Source organism: Oryza sativa, chromosome 4, assembly GCF_034140825.1.
Source record: "Oryza sativa Japonica Group chromosome 4, ASM3414082v1".
NCBI classification, from domain to species: Eukaryota; Viridiplantae; Streptophyta; class Magnoliopsida; order Poales; family Poaceae; genus Oryza; species Oryza sativa.
Window position 1 is genome coordinate 31,359,090 of NC_089038.1, and position 15,717 is coordinate 31,374,806.

General features: G+C 45.1%; 2 protein-coding genes across 2 annotated transcripts; one reads left to right on the forward strand and one right to left on the reverse strand.

Annotated features, from left to right (window-relative positions):
• Positions 1 to 751: 751 nt before the first annotated feature.
• Positions 752 to 4,295, reverse strand: LOC9271195 (organic cation/carnitine transporter 7). The gene is made up of 6 exons (XM_015778362.3): positions 4,094 to 4,295; positions 3,288 to 3,559; positions 2,251 to 2,488; positions 1,530 to 2,055; positions 1,239 to 1,441; positions 752 to 1,091 (listed from the first exon to the last, which is right to left on the reverse strand). Exons 2-6 carry the CDS (start codon positions 3,557 to 3,559, stop codon positions 861 to 863), a joined length of 1,470 nt encoding a protein of 489 aa, XP_015633848.1. The 5' UTR covers positions 4,094 to 4,295; the 3' UTR covers positions 752 to 860.
• Positions 4,296 to 8,811: 4,516 nt separating this feature from the next.
• Positions 8,812 to 11,792, forward strand: LOC4336938 (coniferyl alcohol acyltransferase). Its single transcript, XM_015779517.3, has 2 exons — positions 8,812 to 9,526; positions 10,596 to 11,792. Exons 1-2 carry the CDS (start codon positions 9,089 to 9,091, stop codon positions 11,556 to 11,558), a joined length of 1,401 nt encoding a protein of 466 aa, XP_015635003.1. The 5' UTR covers positions 8,812 to 9,088; the 3' UTR covers positions 11,559 to 11,792.
• The last annotated feature ends 3,925 nt before the right edge of the window (positions 11,793 to 15,717 follow it).

Genomic DNA, 15,717 nt, shown 5'->3' on the forward strand with positions numbered 1-15,717 from the left:
TATCCGCGCCCATCACCACGTGTCTCAGCCGATCGATGCCGCTGTGCTGCCGAGTGCCGAACCGGACACCGCATGCCACGTCGTCGTACGGTTCCCGCCCGCTCCTCCCGCGCATGGCAAGAACGGACAGCTGGAGATCGCAGGCCGCATGGCTCGATCGTCCAAGCCATACAAGGTTGCCAACAAAGGTTTGGCTGATCTGTCAATTGAACCCGTCGCGTTTTGGTTGTAGCATAGTATGTATATTCAGGGCAACCCGTGGCACGATACAAACATGGCAACGAACAAGCAAGTACACCTCGTTAGCAAAATGTTGGTCGACCGTCCACAAACAAACATTCATGACTAATCGAAGTCACAGACTCACAGTTGTATTTGACACTTACATATGGATCGACCTGAACCTATAAAATATAGTGGTAAAGATTAACAAAATGTGGCGTGACACTGGACCTTGCAGTCACACTAGGACCATTGGATGTAAATCAAACGGGCAGATAATCAAAGATACTATTCAAACAAAAGAAATACTGCATATTTACTGTAGCTCCTGTGTTGTAGCTTCAAACCCTCCATAAGAAAAATAGATGACCAAGATCACATGCAGTTCTTGTCTTGCAGTCCCTAGTATAACTGCACGTGATCTCAAATTCGCAGTAGTGAATTAAACACCCCTTAACTTCAAACTTGTGCGTGCACATTTTTGGGGGCATGAACCTAGAAAAAGGCTTTATTATGTAACAACAATTGATTTCGAAGACTGAACAATATCACCCTTAGCACATTGCTGGAAATGTTCAATTAACAGGGGAACTTCGTACTCAGCACAGAAAAAATGGTATGACAATACAATCACCTCATCAATTCATAACGACTTCGGTGTCGTTAAGTCTACAGCCTTTTGTCTCAAAAGGGAAAAATGAGACAGCCAACCCGGAGAGGAAGATTACAAGCTCAAAGAGAAGGATCGCTGTCGTCTGCTGGCAGCTGTGTACTAGAGCAACAGCGACGAGAGGACAGAGGATGCCTCCAATCCTACCTACAGAGCTCGCCACGCCAATTCCGGTTGTTCTGACAGAGGTTGGGTAAATCTGAAAATTGAAGCAAGGAGAAGAAAACAGTTAGCATTAACATCTGATCTTCCATTTTGTTGTCACGATGATGAAATGAAAACAAATTATGTGCTATCTAGTGACACTGAACTACTGAACCATGTGAGGCAGCAGAACTGAACCAACCTCTGGAGCATATATGTATACAATTGTAAAGCTAGCAGATATGCAAAGCCGGGCTCCAAATAGGGAGACTCTTGTTAGTATATCCGTTCGGGAGAAAATTAGTGGGAATAAGAAAACACAGCTTGTGAAGAGCATTGATGCCATTGACAGCTTTCTACCAATCCTATCCACAATCATGGCTGACAAAAATGATCCTGGAATCTCTGTTTCAAGAAAACAGAGCAGCATTCGTTGTTAAAATGGGAATCATATGCACTGGAAGAAAATTAATAATGTACAGAAAAAACAAACCTGCAAAGCTAGATATAAAAACGTTTTTGTATAAGCTTGCATCATTTGAGTGTATGGATTCAACCTCCTCTTTTGCACATATCCTATTACCGTTACTTAACTCCGATGTGAGCAGAACAATTCCATAATAGGAAAATGCATTTCCAAAGAAAGTCATCCACAGGAGCAGAGTTGCACGTATCAATTTTGGCGACAGCAGCTTCGCGACGGACAAACCTCCAAAACTGGAAACTTTGTCTTCAATGATGGTGTCATCTTCTTCAGCATCAGCAAGAAGTGTTGTAGACTCAGATGTTGAAAGTTCATCTAGCTCAATGTTTTTGTCAGATACAAGCCTTCCAGAGGGGAGCTGTACATTGTTCAATCTAGCCATTTTCTCCAGTACATCCATGGCTTCTGTTACTCTGCCTTTCATGCATAGGAACCTTGGTGACTCTGGTGTAATAACATAAAATAAAAGCAGGACGAAAGATGGGACAGCAGATAATGCTAGCAACCACCTCCAGCCAAATTTGGGCATTACTGTCTGCAATTAGCATGATGAAAAGATAGTTACAATAATGACAGGGCCTAAAGATAGTTACATACATTTTCACAATGAGAATGTAGGCTTCATTGAATGAGAATGCAGAACAGGGCACTTTCTTATTGACCTTTGCATAACCCACCAAGTAAAAGTACAGATATTCCAGTTTAAAAATACCAGGGAAAAATATCATACCCAAGCAAGAGAAGCCTCGAAGATGGTCCCAACAGTCCAAAAGGCAGAAAATACTACCATCCAAGTTCCTCTAGTTGGAGCAGGAACAAATTCCAAGAACCAAGATGCAAGGACAGGTCCCCCTCCCAATCCAATACCAACTAGAAATCTTAGAGAAATTAGTGACACATAGTTAGGTGCAAAAGCACTGAGGAATCCAGCTCCACTAGTCACGATGGCGGTAAAGAGAAATCCTCTCCTGTAAATTACAAATGCAACAGAATGTATGAGCCTGTGTGCTGCACACCAAGAGGAATATATCAAGGTAGTGTTTGCAATATCATGAAATAAGCATCACCAAAATATATGATTTCAGGAACATAAATTTGAGGGATGGTTTCAAGGATATTTCTGAAAGTAACATAGAAATGTCTAACTGATCAATTATCTAAGACCTTTGCCAGTTGTTAGTTACTAGCTAAAACCATAGTTATTGAGACTGGACCGGTAATTGAACCGGTGAGGCTCTTGGTTCGATGGTTCACTGGTTCAACCGGTTGAACCATTGGTCTAACCCGGTTCAATAGTTATTAAATATATTACTCATTCCTTTCAAACACAACAAGGATGATAGCCTGGTGGTTGGTGAGGGCTCTTTTTCCCTCATTTTCCCCCGACTGCTCCCTTGCATGCACCCACTCCCTCGCAAGGCCGGTTCAACCATGGTTTTTTCTCCGGTTCTATAGCGGTTTTTCATGAAAACCGGACAGCCTAACCGGTTTATACCGGCTTGATTGCATATCCGGTCTTTTAACTGGACCGAACCGGCAGAGGCTCCAGTTCTGGTTTTTCCCGGTCCGACCGCCGGTCCGGTCCGGTCTTAATAACTATGGCTAAAACTATCAACTGGAACAAGCTGTGCATGGAAACAAGTTCACAGACCATCTTTTGTGACCCATTGCTAAGCTAAAGCAATAAGCATCACCAAGAGATCAAATTATTATGCATAATGTGTGCTAGAAAACAAAATCAGTGATTGGAGTAAAAGATGGACCTGCCTCCTTCCGTAGTTGTCTGAAACTACACCCCAAGTGTAAGCTCCTATTAGCATTCCAACAAAAACAATGCTTGTAATCATGCTTTCCTGATGTGAAGTAAGCTTCCATTCTAACTGTACTGATGGACCAACAAATGATAGTAGCATCATCTCCATTGCTTCTGCAATCAAGCCGACCCCGGCATATGAAAGAATCAATATTTGGTACCTCCCAAAACCTGATGACAGAAGCGCGTCATCGACGCTATACGTGGCTGATTGATCCTCCTCCATCTGCAAGGCAATGATAAAATATGGTTATTCTTTCAGCAGCCAGCTGATTAATCTTCCTGACAGTTCTTGTATCTAAACTGCAGAAGCCCAAGGCTGAAAACAGGAACTCGAATCCTACATTTTTCCTGTAATTCTGCCTGTTCAGTATCCGCACACCATTTTTCTTTTGCTTTGTAAATCTAGTAAGAGTATATGTTCACGGTTAATCATCCATGGAGGACAGATAAAACTGAAAAAGAGGAAAAATCTCCCTTATCTCACTCTGCAAAACAGGTCTTAATCACATACGTACTGTTACATACACACACATATAACTAAAGAGTAATGAAGGATTCATAAGTTCCATAGCAGTGGCGGCGGATCTAACATGGGCCAAACCTTTTTGGGAACCATCAAACTGTTATTGGTATTAAGGTTAAGGCAAATTTCTAGAACAGAAGCTAGGGTTAGCGCAAATTCGAGAAAAAAGTGCGTGGGTAGAGAGCGCGATGGATGGGGATCGGCGCAGGCGGCGGTGGCGGAGGATGTGCTCACCAGGATGCGGCGGAAGCAACGACGGCGGCGCTCGCGGGATGGATGGGGGATCGGCGGAGGCGGAGGCGGAGGCGGAGGCGGATGATTCGCCGATGCTGTCCAGATCCCGACTAATCAAAGCGGTGGATGGAGAGAACGAGCGATGAAATGGAGGAGAAGAAGCCAAAGTCAAAGCCAAAAGCCAAAAGTCAAAGTGTGTCTCGAATTCATGGATGCGGAAAAATTAGCTCTAAATCCTCCCAGATTCCAGAGATAAGCGCGTGGTTTGAGGATTTTGCCAGCCTTGAATTGAAAGCGCAGTTTTAGACAATTTCTTTCAGCTCCTTTTTGACCGGAGCTTTGTGTTCATGTGCCATGTGCAAACCCATGTGGAGAATCCCTTGGAAAAGGTAGGTGGTATATCCATGTCAAAAATGTTGCGGGCTCTGTGTGCTTGGGCTTATGTGAGCCCAAATAGAGGCCTTTAGGGGATATCGGAATAAGTCCACTTTGACTCCCTTAAATGTGACCCCAATCTAATATATGTGACCTTAACCGCAAAACCAAATATTATGGCCCCTCAGCTGTTAAAACCGGTGTAATTTAACTCTCTCAGCGGTTTTTTTACGACACGCCACCATCGTCTCATCAAACCTCCGCGATGACGACGAGAACAGGGGCGATGGTCTCCACCAGCTGGCTCCCGCCGCGGAGGCACCACGCTACTCGACGTCATACAGCGTCGGCGAGGTGGTTGTCGCGAAGGAAAGGAGTGCCGCCCACGGTGGTGTTGGTGGCGTCATGACGTAGCGCCGTGGTGGTCGAAGACACGAAACGGAGGTAGGAACTAGGAAGCGCCGCTCGCGGCGGAGTAGGCAAGGTGGCCACCGTCCCTGGCGCCGTGAGGTGTGGCCGCGGCGACGCCATCGTTGCCAATCGCATACCCCTCGGGTTAGACAGCGTGGGAAAAAAAAAAGAAGAATAAAGAAAGGGAGGAGACAGAAAAAAATGTGATGCTGACATGTGGGTCCCACATGCTAAGTCAGCTAGTTGAACCGGGTCAAGACGCCATATCAGCAAAACCGCTGAGGGAGTCAAATTACACCGGTTTTAACAATTTATGGGTCAAGATATTTGGTTTTGCGGTTCAGTGTCACGGATTAAATTCGGGTTACTTTTAAGAAAGTTAAAGTGGGCTTATTTCGGGGATATCTCGCATTATATTCCGGACTAAGTTTTAAGGCCCAATAGAACAAGACGCTTCTTTTGATCTAATTTTTTCGTTTATTCATGCTCATTCGAATCGTTACTAGCAAATAAAGAATCGTTTAAGGGTAAAAATTTTATATAGTTGTCCTCAGAGACTCAAAGTAATAGTTGTAAAATAAACTATAATGAAAAAGCCAAAAAAACAAATTCAAAATCAAATTCTAAAATTTAAATTTTGGATTATAAGCATAAGCTAACCAGTGTAAAACAAATAGTGTAAAAAAAATCAAACTTCGTGCTTTGAAGTATCTTCAGAAAAAAAACAGTGTAAGAAAAGGAAAACAAACAGTGTAAAAATGAAACAAGCACTTTGGTACACAAAGGTGCTTATGAGATAATATTACAGTGATGGTATTGGCATATACACGAGCTGATTTTGCGCCAAATACATCAGCAGATGGTACTATTAGACAGAACAATTTCCCCTGCTTCAATAGATGTGCACTATCCATGTCTGTACCTAGTGCTGCTAATTAACCAACAGGCGACATGTGTAATTAACGAAATGATCGGAACGACATACGTACTAGTATATGCATACTCGATCGACCAAACTCCCAAACAATAAACGTCATGTAGATTAAGTACACGATAAGTTGTAGTTTAACGAAGTGCACCTACTCAATCGATCTGTACTGCTTAATTGGTTACGACTTGCAAGCAAGCCTAACTCTCTCTGGAGGCAATTAACCTACTATCTAGACCACAAAAAGTATTGCACATATAATTCACTACCTAACAATGTCCGACCGTACCGATCTGGTAATGCATTTGCTTGCATCAGAGCATCATCGACACACCTGCATCTGCATGCCCTTCTTTCCTACCTAGCTTGATAAGCATATACACATCTGGCTAATGCATGTAAGGAAGTGATGGCATGTGTGTCAGTGAGCAATTATATTAATTAGCATGTTATGATCTGCTCTGACCAACTTCAGGTTTAAAAACATTGCGTTGGCATTGAGCCCTTTTCTTGGTGATCTTCCAACTGAACCCAATATATTTGCCTGTTACATCTTACTACTAGGCTTTGATTGACAAGAAAGGAAGGGGTTCAAGTGATGATGCATTACCTTGTATATACCTTCTTGTTGCAACTAGAGAGATTATAATCTCAGATTAATTAATATTAGCCCACTCCTTAACTAGTTGAGTGTGGTTGCTTGTTACTTCGGCACTGGCTTTCTGGTCTCTTTGCTCTGACCACATTCCTTCTTCACCTTCTGTTGAAAAGAGCCTGACTTCCTGCCTTCCCGGTCACCAAATTATCTTGTTTTTTCATGTGCGACGTTTTCATCAGTGCATGCAAGATGTAACCTGTTTAGGTGGTGATTAGCTCAAGCATCGTGTCACTGTGGTTGGTAGGATGTCCATGAACAGTGGACTGAAAGATCAGCCATGCATGCAGCATTGATCAGAAGTTCATAACCACTTTACTGAGACACATCAAGCCCTAAACCTTAGAAGGATTAATCGAACAAGACCTAGGAAATATTCCTGACCTCTGCATAACTAATATGCATCATCAGTGAAACAGAGGAAACTATGATTCTCTGCTACATCTATTCAGCAGCTTCAGTATTCACCAGCAGGTTTGACCGAGGTCAACTGAGACAAAAAAGCTGCAGTGCCTGAACTTGATGGATGGCGCCGGCGCATCAAAGGTGTCTGCGAATGTGTAATCTTCCTGTAATTTGCTCCCTAGATGATCCACAAGATCACAAGTAAAAGCAGTATAGTTATCGAGGCCGACTTCATCAGGATGCTTAATTAGCTCGTGGAATGATCGTCGCCGTTGCCGTTTTTCTTCCAAACCTGATCGACGGCAGTTTGTCGCCTGTGCAACTCGTGCAGTTTGTCAACAAGATTCTTCAGATAGCTAGCTTAGGCAATGGTGCGACTAAGCTAGCATTTCTTCAGATTCTTCAGTTTGTCAAGTAATTACTTCTTGCTTGGTTGACTGATGAAGTGATATGATTGTAAGTTTGTAACACTCCCAATTGAGCAATGATAATGACGGAGTTAATCCTTTTCAGGAAGGCTTGACAAATGCTTTTGTTGCTTTTTCGAATTGATAATAATGATGATGAGTAAGGATGGTGTTAAGCTACGTTTAAAGGCTTGGAAGGTGTTGGGCGAGAAACGGCTGACTACAGACATGCTTGGACATGCATGTGAGGACATGTTTGTTGGTGAATGGTCATACACACTTGCATTACAGGTTCAAACGGAATTAATTAGGCTTGAAAACGCAGAAGCTTATACTTCTGCAAAATTGCTTGGCTACACCCTACGTCCACAAATATAACAACATCAACACGGTCTTCAAATTATAACTTAAACAAATATTATTTGTAAACACCAATTATTTTACATAGAAAGGGTTACATATAAGATATACTGTTCCACGATAAATCTAGTAACACTATTCCTTAATTTTTGTTATTGACAATCAATTTTAAAGAAAAGGGTATATTTGTGAACAGAAAAATGTAGTTTCTTATTGAAAATATTGTGGCGCGCTTATATATGTACTCCGTACCCAGATATCCCAGTTAAATGGATATATATATATATATATATATATATATATATATATATATATATATATATATATATATATATATATATATATATATTTACGAACGCGTAAAAAAATTGCACGTCAATATATTAGAAGAAAAGAGTTATAGTTACACCACGCAATCGGCCAGACTGGCCAATGCCAGGGGAAAGGAGAAAAAAGCAAAATAAAATAAAAAACTGAGGCTTAGAAAAAGAAAACTACGACGGCTGAAAAAAAAAACTCCGCAACTGTAGGAAGGGGCTGAGCGGCGTGCACGCGGCTAATTAACGTGCTGCGATCTCTTAATATATGCAGTACAATTTTGACGGTCAGTAAAACTGGCAACCAAAGTCGGTCTTCAAAGAAAAACTAACCAAAGGGTCTTTCAAAAACTAGCAACTAAGCTAGTCCATACGCTGCATTTTTCCAGATACCTTCCAGGGCTCTCCACTCATCTGGACCAGACCACAAATCTCACCATCATCTGTTACTCTCCGTGACTCCGTGTAGGGTATAGCTAATGTTTTTTTTTCCTACCAACTTACAATTCTAAACTAAATGAATTGTCTGTTTGTGCATGAAATTAATAATGACGTGCAAACATCGACTAAATTTTTTCCGGCGTTGAACTGATTCATATTACTATTACATTGTTAATCACATTGTGCAAATTGAAAATGACTAGAACAGTATAAAAAAATAGTGTGAATGGCATTGATTTCTGGGAAACTATTTTGATCCCTCGAGGTAATATCTCCTCGTTATTTGCATGTCAATCAAACGGTTATGAAAAAAATTTTAAAAAAAGAGAATATGTATTAACATGTGATATTACACTACACAAATATGTAAGTTTAAATTCAACTTCTACATTTCGTAACGAAAAAAAAACAAATTAAACCACAGCTAGTTAATGTATATTCACAGTCAACTTAATTTAAACTTGTATGTTTACAGGGCGATATATGATATGTTAATATATCTTCTTATTTTTTTTCAAATTTTTTCATAACTATTTAAGTGGCATAAAAACAACGAGGAGATATCCCCTCGAGAGATCAAAGTCTACTTCCTTGATTTCCGGCATCTCCTTTATAAATAGAACATCCATCCATGATTCACACTCAAACCGATCACCAAACATTTCTCGACACACTCGCGCGCGCAGGTACACAAACATGGTGCACGAGGCTATCAATGGACATGGCCACGAGGTGACCGTGAAGGTGACGTCGGCGTCGACGGTGGCGCCGGCGCTGCCGGTGCAGGAGCACCGGCTGCCGCTGTCCAACCTCGACCTCATCCTGCCGCCCATGGACGTCGGCGTCTTCTTCTGCTACGGCGCCGGCGAGGGCTCCGGCGGCGGCGGCGCGCTGCTGCCGGCGGCGACCCTCAAGGCCGCGCTGGCGAAGGTGCTGGTGGCGTACTACCCTCTCGCCGGCGAGGTCGTGGCCAATACCCGCGGCGAGGGGGAGCTCCTGTGCAGCGGCCGCGGCGTCGACTTCGCCGAGGCGACCGCCGGCGACGCCGTGCTGCGTCAGCTCCGGCTTGCCGTGGTCGACGAGAGCGCCGAGAAGCTCGTGCCCAAGAAGAAGGCTGGCGTCATGTGCGTGCAGGTTAGCGTCACGTTTTTTTTTGGATTTTGCTATTTTCGTTACGACAGAATTTTGTACTCCTATTTTTTTAAAACTTTTTTTAGAATTTTGTACTCCTATTTTTTTTAAACTTTTTTTTAGAATTTTTCATCAATATTCGTATTCTTGTGTGTACAACTTATAGTTAAAAAAATAGTTTCTCAACAATTGTTTTTCTAAATGTATGATTTTTATATGTTTATTGTTTTATTTTGTTATTTTATTTAAAACAGGTTTTTTTTAAGATAATGGAATAAAAACATCCCGGCCTTTGTTCAAAAGAGCTACAGCCAATTATTACAGTCTAGCACTCTCGAGGAGTAAAGTCCAAAATAAAGCAATCACACTAAATAAAAGAAGGAAAGGCAAACAAGGCAAGGAGAACATTATTCCAGTCTATCGGTGAATCTCCATCCATAGTTGGCAAAGAGTTGCATAACCATCGTCTCAAGCGTACGGCATGCAACCAACGGCCTCATCACACTTTTGTAGCTGAGCCCTTAGCCAGAGTTAGTATGTTGCCCTGAAAATTATCTGCATATAGGAAACATATAGTGATTTGTCAAAAACCCTATCATTCCTGCTCAACCACAGAACCCAACATAAGGCAGAGGCTCGAATCAGTATCAGTCTACTCTTTTTCTTATCAACCCCCAGAAGCCAATCATAAAAAATATTATATATGTTACTGGGAAGGCATAATCCAAAAGAAAACTGAATTGCTCTCCAAATAAACTTTGCATAATGACATTCTATAAATAAATATTCAATGGTTTCATTTTTTTTATACAGAAACAATAATTCAAGTTGTCATTCTAATTTCATCTTGCTAAAATCTACCATATTCGAAGCCATAAATCCACTGAAAGATAAATACGTAGTCTTTCTTTTAAGCGAAGAGGCGAAGCAAAATGTTTTCGTCGCTCGTACAGTTGCAGCAACTGCACACGTGGCTGCAAAAGTGCAAGATTAACCAATACAAAATCTGTCAGCAGATGGATAGCTATTCCGTTTTTTGATTGATCGTATCGGATCCGCACGTGAGCTGCAGGTGACCAAGTTCAAGTGCGGCGGCGCCGTCGTGGGCTGCACCTTCGACCACCGCGTCTGCGACGCCTACTCCTTCAACATGTTCCTCGTCGCCTGGGCCGCCGCCGCACGGGGCAGCTCCGCCGCGCCGGCGCCGTCCTTCGACCGGTCTTTCCTCGCGCCGACCAGCCCGGCTCCGCCGTGCCCCGACGCGCTCTCGGACAGGCTCTTTGTCCCCGTCAGCTGCGTGCCGGCGCCGCCGTCTTCCGCCCCGGAGGCCGCCGCCGCCGCCGTCAACCGCATCTTCCGCGTGGCCGCCGCCGACGTCGCGGCGCTGCAGGCCGCGGCGGGGCCAGGGCGCACCAAGCTGGAGGCGTTCACCGCCCACCTCTGGCAGCTCCACGCCAGGGCGGCGGCGTCCCCGCCGCGCCACCGCCGTTCGTGCTGCATGGGCGTCGTCGTGGACGGGCGCACGCGCCTCCGCCGCGACGGCGCCATGGGGGCTTACTTCGGCAACGTGCTGACCATCCCCTACGGCGCCATGAGCTCCGGCGACCTGTCCGCCATGCCCCTCGCGGACGTCGCGGGCGACGTGCACCGGTGGGTGGCGGAGGCGGCGACGCGCGACCACTTCCGGGGCCTCGTCGACTGGGTCGAGCAGCTGCGGCCGGAGCCGTCGGTGGCGAGGGCCTACCTGGGCGGCGACGGCGGCGCGGAGGCGGCGGCGTGCGTGGTGTCGTCGGGGATGAGGATGCCGGTCGGCGAGGTGGACTTCGGGCGGGGGCGGCCGGCGTTCGCGTCTTACCACTTCCCGTGGCCGGGCGGCGCCGGGTACGTGATGCCGATGCCGAGCGCGCGCGGCGACGGCGACTGGGTGGTGTACGTGCACGCGGCGGCGGAGGTGGTGAAGGCGATGGAGGAGGAGGAGACCACCGTGTTCAGGGCCCTCGAGTCGGACTACGTGTTCGGTCCGGTGCAGCAGTAAACACATGCAAAAACACAATAATACACACGGTAAAAGTTGTGCCCGGGATGGCACCATCGTGGCATCACAAACATCTGCGTGCGTGCACATGTGTCGTAGTAACTGTAAGCTGTAAGCATTTATATACCGTTTTGTACTCCTCGTACCGTGGTACGTATGGTATGTTGTAAATTGTAAGTTTGTAACGGTCTTGTTGCATTGCTTGTACAAAATGGAAGGAAATTGTTATGCTTACTATCCAACTGTTCGACTTACGTACGACTGAATTCAACCAACGATTAATATAAAATGCTCCATTTTAACCGATTTATGGTTGTATGTCTCTGGTTAACAAGACCATGGGCCGACCTGAGCCATGTCTGCTGCTGGGCCATGTCTATTGGCGAACATGTCGGGCCGACACGGGAAACTATTCTAATTCCTCGAGGAGATGTTTCCTCGTTTGCTTAAAAACCATCTAAACAGTTATAAAAAATTCTGGAAAAAATTGACAACATTCATACAACACATATATACAACTCCACAAAATCTTAAGTCCAAACTCAACTCACACGTCGAGATATAAAAAAGACAAATTCAGCGTATGAATAGTAGCGTACTGTTTATATCTAAATTTGTCTTTTTTTTCTTGATGCGTAGATCGAATTTGAACTTGAATTTTAGTGGACTAGTATGTATCATTATACTCTACATTGTCAAATTTTTTCAGAATTTTTTACAACTATTTGCATCGAATTTGAAAGAAAAAGATATACGAGGGGATATCCCCTCGAGGGATTAGAATCCACTCCCGGGCCGACACCTAATCTGGGCTCAAAGTTCACGCATGGTCCAGTACGTTGCCCTGCCCCAAACCCGCGCGCCGGCGACTTGACACTGCGCCGCGCGTCTAATTATTCTTGGATGGATTCCTCTCGTTTTCTCGTTGCATAAACATGCACGGAGATGGGACAAATCAAGAATCAACCTAAGGCAGGGAGTACTCACGCCTGAAATTTGCAAGCAAGCAAAATTTTAAAATCAAGGTTTGCTGGAGCTGAGACCTGAGCATCGTGCACTTGGCTTGTCCACACACACCGACGTCGTACTGAACTATTAGTTGATAATAGTGCATCGCGCATTAATGTTCACGCAACAAAGGGGTGCCCAAAGCTGCGAAGCGAGCGCAACTCAAGATTTCTTGTGATGAAACCCATTCACTCGGGTTCAAGTTAATTATAGATTTTAATAGGGGTGTTCGTATTTATGACTAATTATTATTTCAGTGGTAAACGACGTACTCGTTGACAGCGAGATACCCATAGTGACTTCATTAATCTCAATATATACTGGACTAGTCTTTCGAAAGTGTTCATAAGAATAAAGTGTACGTGTATATATTTATAGGGGTGGATACAGGGCCGTCTTCAGAAATTTGGGGCCCTGGAACGAAATGCCAATCGAGGCCCTAAATTTAAGAAAAATTCATATATCTAATCTAATATATGAGGGATGATTTTAGCTTTAGTATGTATTATTTCGTGCAATATTTACAAATATCATCATCTGTATAGTGTTTTTTAAATAAAATCTTCAATTGTTCGTAATTAATATTATTGAAGACATCATTTTCAGCACCTAAATCATGATGAGGTGATTGACGAAACAAATCTATTCTATTTTTAAACAAAAGCAAAGACATGTGTTTGATTCAATAAGTAATCCATTCAATCGTTCGTTTACTCACAATAATGTAAGGGACTGTCTATATATCATTTGACAGAATACTCCTTAAAAATCTTGTAAATTTTGAACCACCCTATTGCTTTAAGATTTGTACAGGCAATCAAACCCTAAAAAAACTCTCCTTTCCCGATTCCCCCTCACGCCGCCCCGCTCCTCAGCGTGAGCACATTCTGCGCCGCCGCCCGGCCTCGTCGGCTGGCCGGAAGGTGTCAACGGCGCTGGAAAGGGCCCCCGGCCGGCCTCCTCCCCCTCATCCTCTCTCTCCCACCTCACCTCCCTACTCGAGCTATCGAAAGTGAGATGCTCCCAACCCGGCGTCTTCCTCGTCTCCGGCGACTCCTCGCCACCGGATCTACCACCATAAGCTCGCTATGCCCCCGCCACCAACACCGGCCCACCACCCTACTCCGTCCTCGCGGCTCCGCCGGCGCCTCGCCACCCGCCCACTCCGACGCCTACCGCCAGGCCGCTACTTCCCACGACCATCCCTCTTAGCCCAGCAAACTCCCCCTTCTTCCCCCTCCCCCTCCCACCCCTCCCTACCCCGGGACCCTAATTCATCAGCCCTCTGCCAGAGTTTGGGTTGTCGCCGGTGCCGGAGAAGAAGAGGAGTTCGCCGGAGTTAGAGAAAGTAGTTGGAGCACGAATTTATAAATTACCTAATGAAGTGATTAGTGAAACTAGCAGGCGGCAGTCGCTAGACGTTGCTTTAGGCTCGGCCTCCACGCTCGCCTCCAGTTGTCCGCCTCGCCGTTGGTTGCTGCGATACGTGCTACCGCCGCCCGCCCGCTCGATCGCAGGCTGCCTTCGCCGTCTTGACGCACGCACGTGCAATATGTGGGAATTATATGATGAAACCGCTCCTTCGTTTATGACTCGTGACACCTCGATGCACACAACTAACGCATGCGATCTTCAATCGCTTGATGCTCACGACGCATCAGTTTTGCTTCTACCCAACTCTCCCCGTCCCATAAAAACCAATCTATTACTGGAGGTAACACATTCTAGTATTATGAAGCTCTCATTAGCATATCGCCAGGTATGTGGCCCACCCTAGGTGGTGGCGTGGGCCCCCCAAAAATTGGAGGCCCTGTGCGGTCGACGGGTTCGCTCTCCCCCATCGATGGCACTGTGTGGATACGGGTGTGTTGTGAGCGTATATTTTGTACCGTGTGTTTCTTTAAAAAAAAATTGTCCTAAGCTAAAAATTAAGGGCCATGTGCGGTCGACGGGTTCGCTCTCCCCCATCGATGGCCCTGCATGGATACAGATATGTTGTGAGCGTCTATTTTGTACCATGTGTTTCTTAAAAAAAAAATTGTCCTAAGCTACGAGCTATAGCTAGTGACAACTGACCAGCATGGCCTGTTCGTCGAAGCCGGCCGTACGTGTTTTGCGTGCTATGGACTATGGTAGCCTGTTGCGCTTGCGCGCGCACCTAACGTTTTGTGCGCGTGTGCATGCGTGCGACGGTGGTGTCTGTGTGCACGCGCGCGCGTGCTTTGTGCGACGTTTCGAAGGGACGTGACAATGAGAGGAGGAAGAGTACAGTGGACATGCGTACGTACAAACTGATGATCGATGCACACAGATCAGATTTTACATGCAGCCAACGGGTGCTTGTCAGTTTATTACGATGGTGGAGATATTAATAGGGATGAAACGTACTACTCCATCCTATAAAAAAGCAAATCCTATCTACGAAGAGGAACTGAAGTAGTTGACTGTCCGTGCTGACTGACGGAGAGGTTAACACCAAGTGAAGCAAAAGGGTCGACCTAACTACCACTCTATATATAGCCTGGACCGGAACTGGCCAGAATTCGTGAGAGATCAATCGATGTCATGCGTGTTAACTTGGCTTCAACCATGCATTTTTGCCGGATCGGTGAATGTAACACCACTCGATCTCGCTCTCTTGGCAAAATGGCAACCGAAATCGACCAACCTGGCTTCCCCCTTAATTTGATCCCAAAAATATAGGGAAAGGTCATTACCACGAATATTATATATGATCCATCCATCTCGTTAGTTCGCTGGTTGCCGTCAATGCGAGCGTACGTACGTCTCATGCACGCGCTGTAGATAGAGAACGACGTACCTCTCCTCTCAGCAGTGTACGTACAGCACCGGAGTCGCTTTCATCGATAACCATTTTCACATGACTCGATCTGTACAAAATAAAAAAAAAGTCGGGAATTACCGTAACTATTTTGCTGATCACGGTTTATCCTTTCGGGGGGGGGGGGGGGGGGGGTGAGACGGACGATGATTACAAAGCTGGGATATATATTCGCTGTACCTCATCTGACTATCACATCGCAGCTGCAAAAGAAGAGGCACTATATATCGTGGGTGTGACAAGGGAAGGTGTAGCCGAGAAGTCAATTCGACCGATCGAGCCATGTCTCGAGTGGTTGGCCGGCTCATG

Coding starts and splice junctions, on each gene's coding strand:
- LOC4336938 (XM_015779517.3), top strand. CDS start 9,089: ATGGTGCACGAGGCTATCAATGGACATGGCCACGAGGTGACCGTGAAG. Junction 9,527..10,595: donor CTGGCGTCATGTGCGTGCAG/GTTAGCGTCACG, acceptor CGTGAGCTGCAG/GTGACCAAGTTCAAGTGCGG.
- LOC9271195 (XM_015778362.3), bottom strand. CDS start 3,559: ATGGAGGAGGATCAATCAGCCACGTATAGCGTCGATGACGCGCTTCTG. Junction 1,442..1,529: donor TTTTATATCTAGCTTTGCAG/GTTTGTTTTTTC, acceptor TTCTTGAAACAG/AGATTCCAGGATCATTTTTG. Junction 1,092..1,238: donor TATACATATATGCTCCAGAG/GTTGGTTCAGTT, acceptor TTCAATTTTCAG/ATTTACCCAACCTCTGTCAG.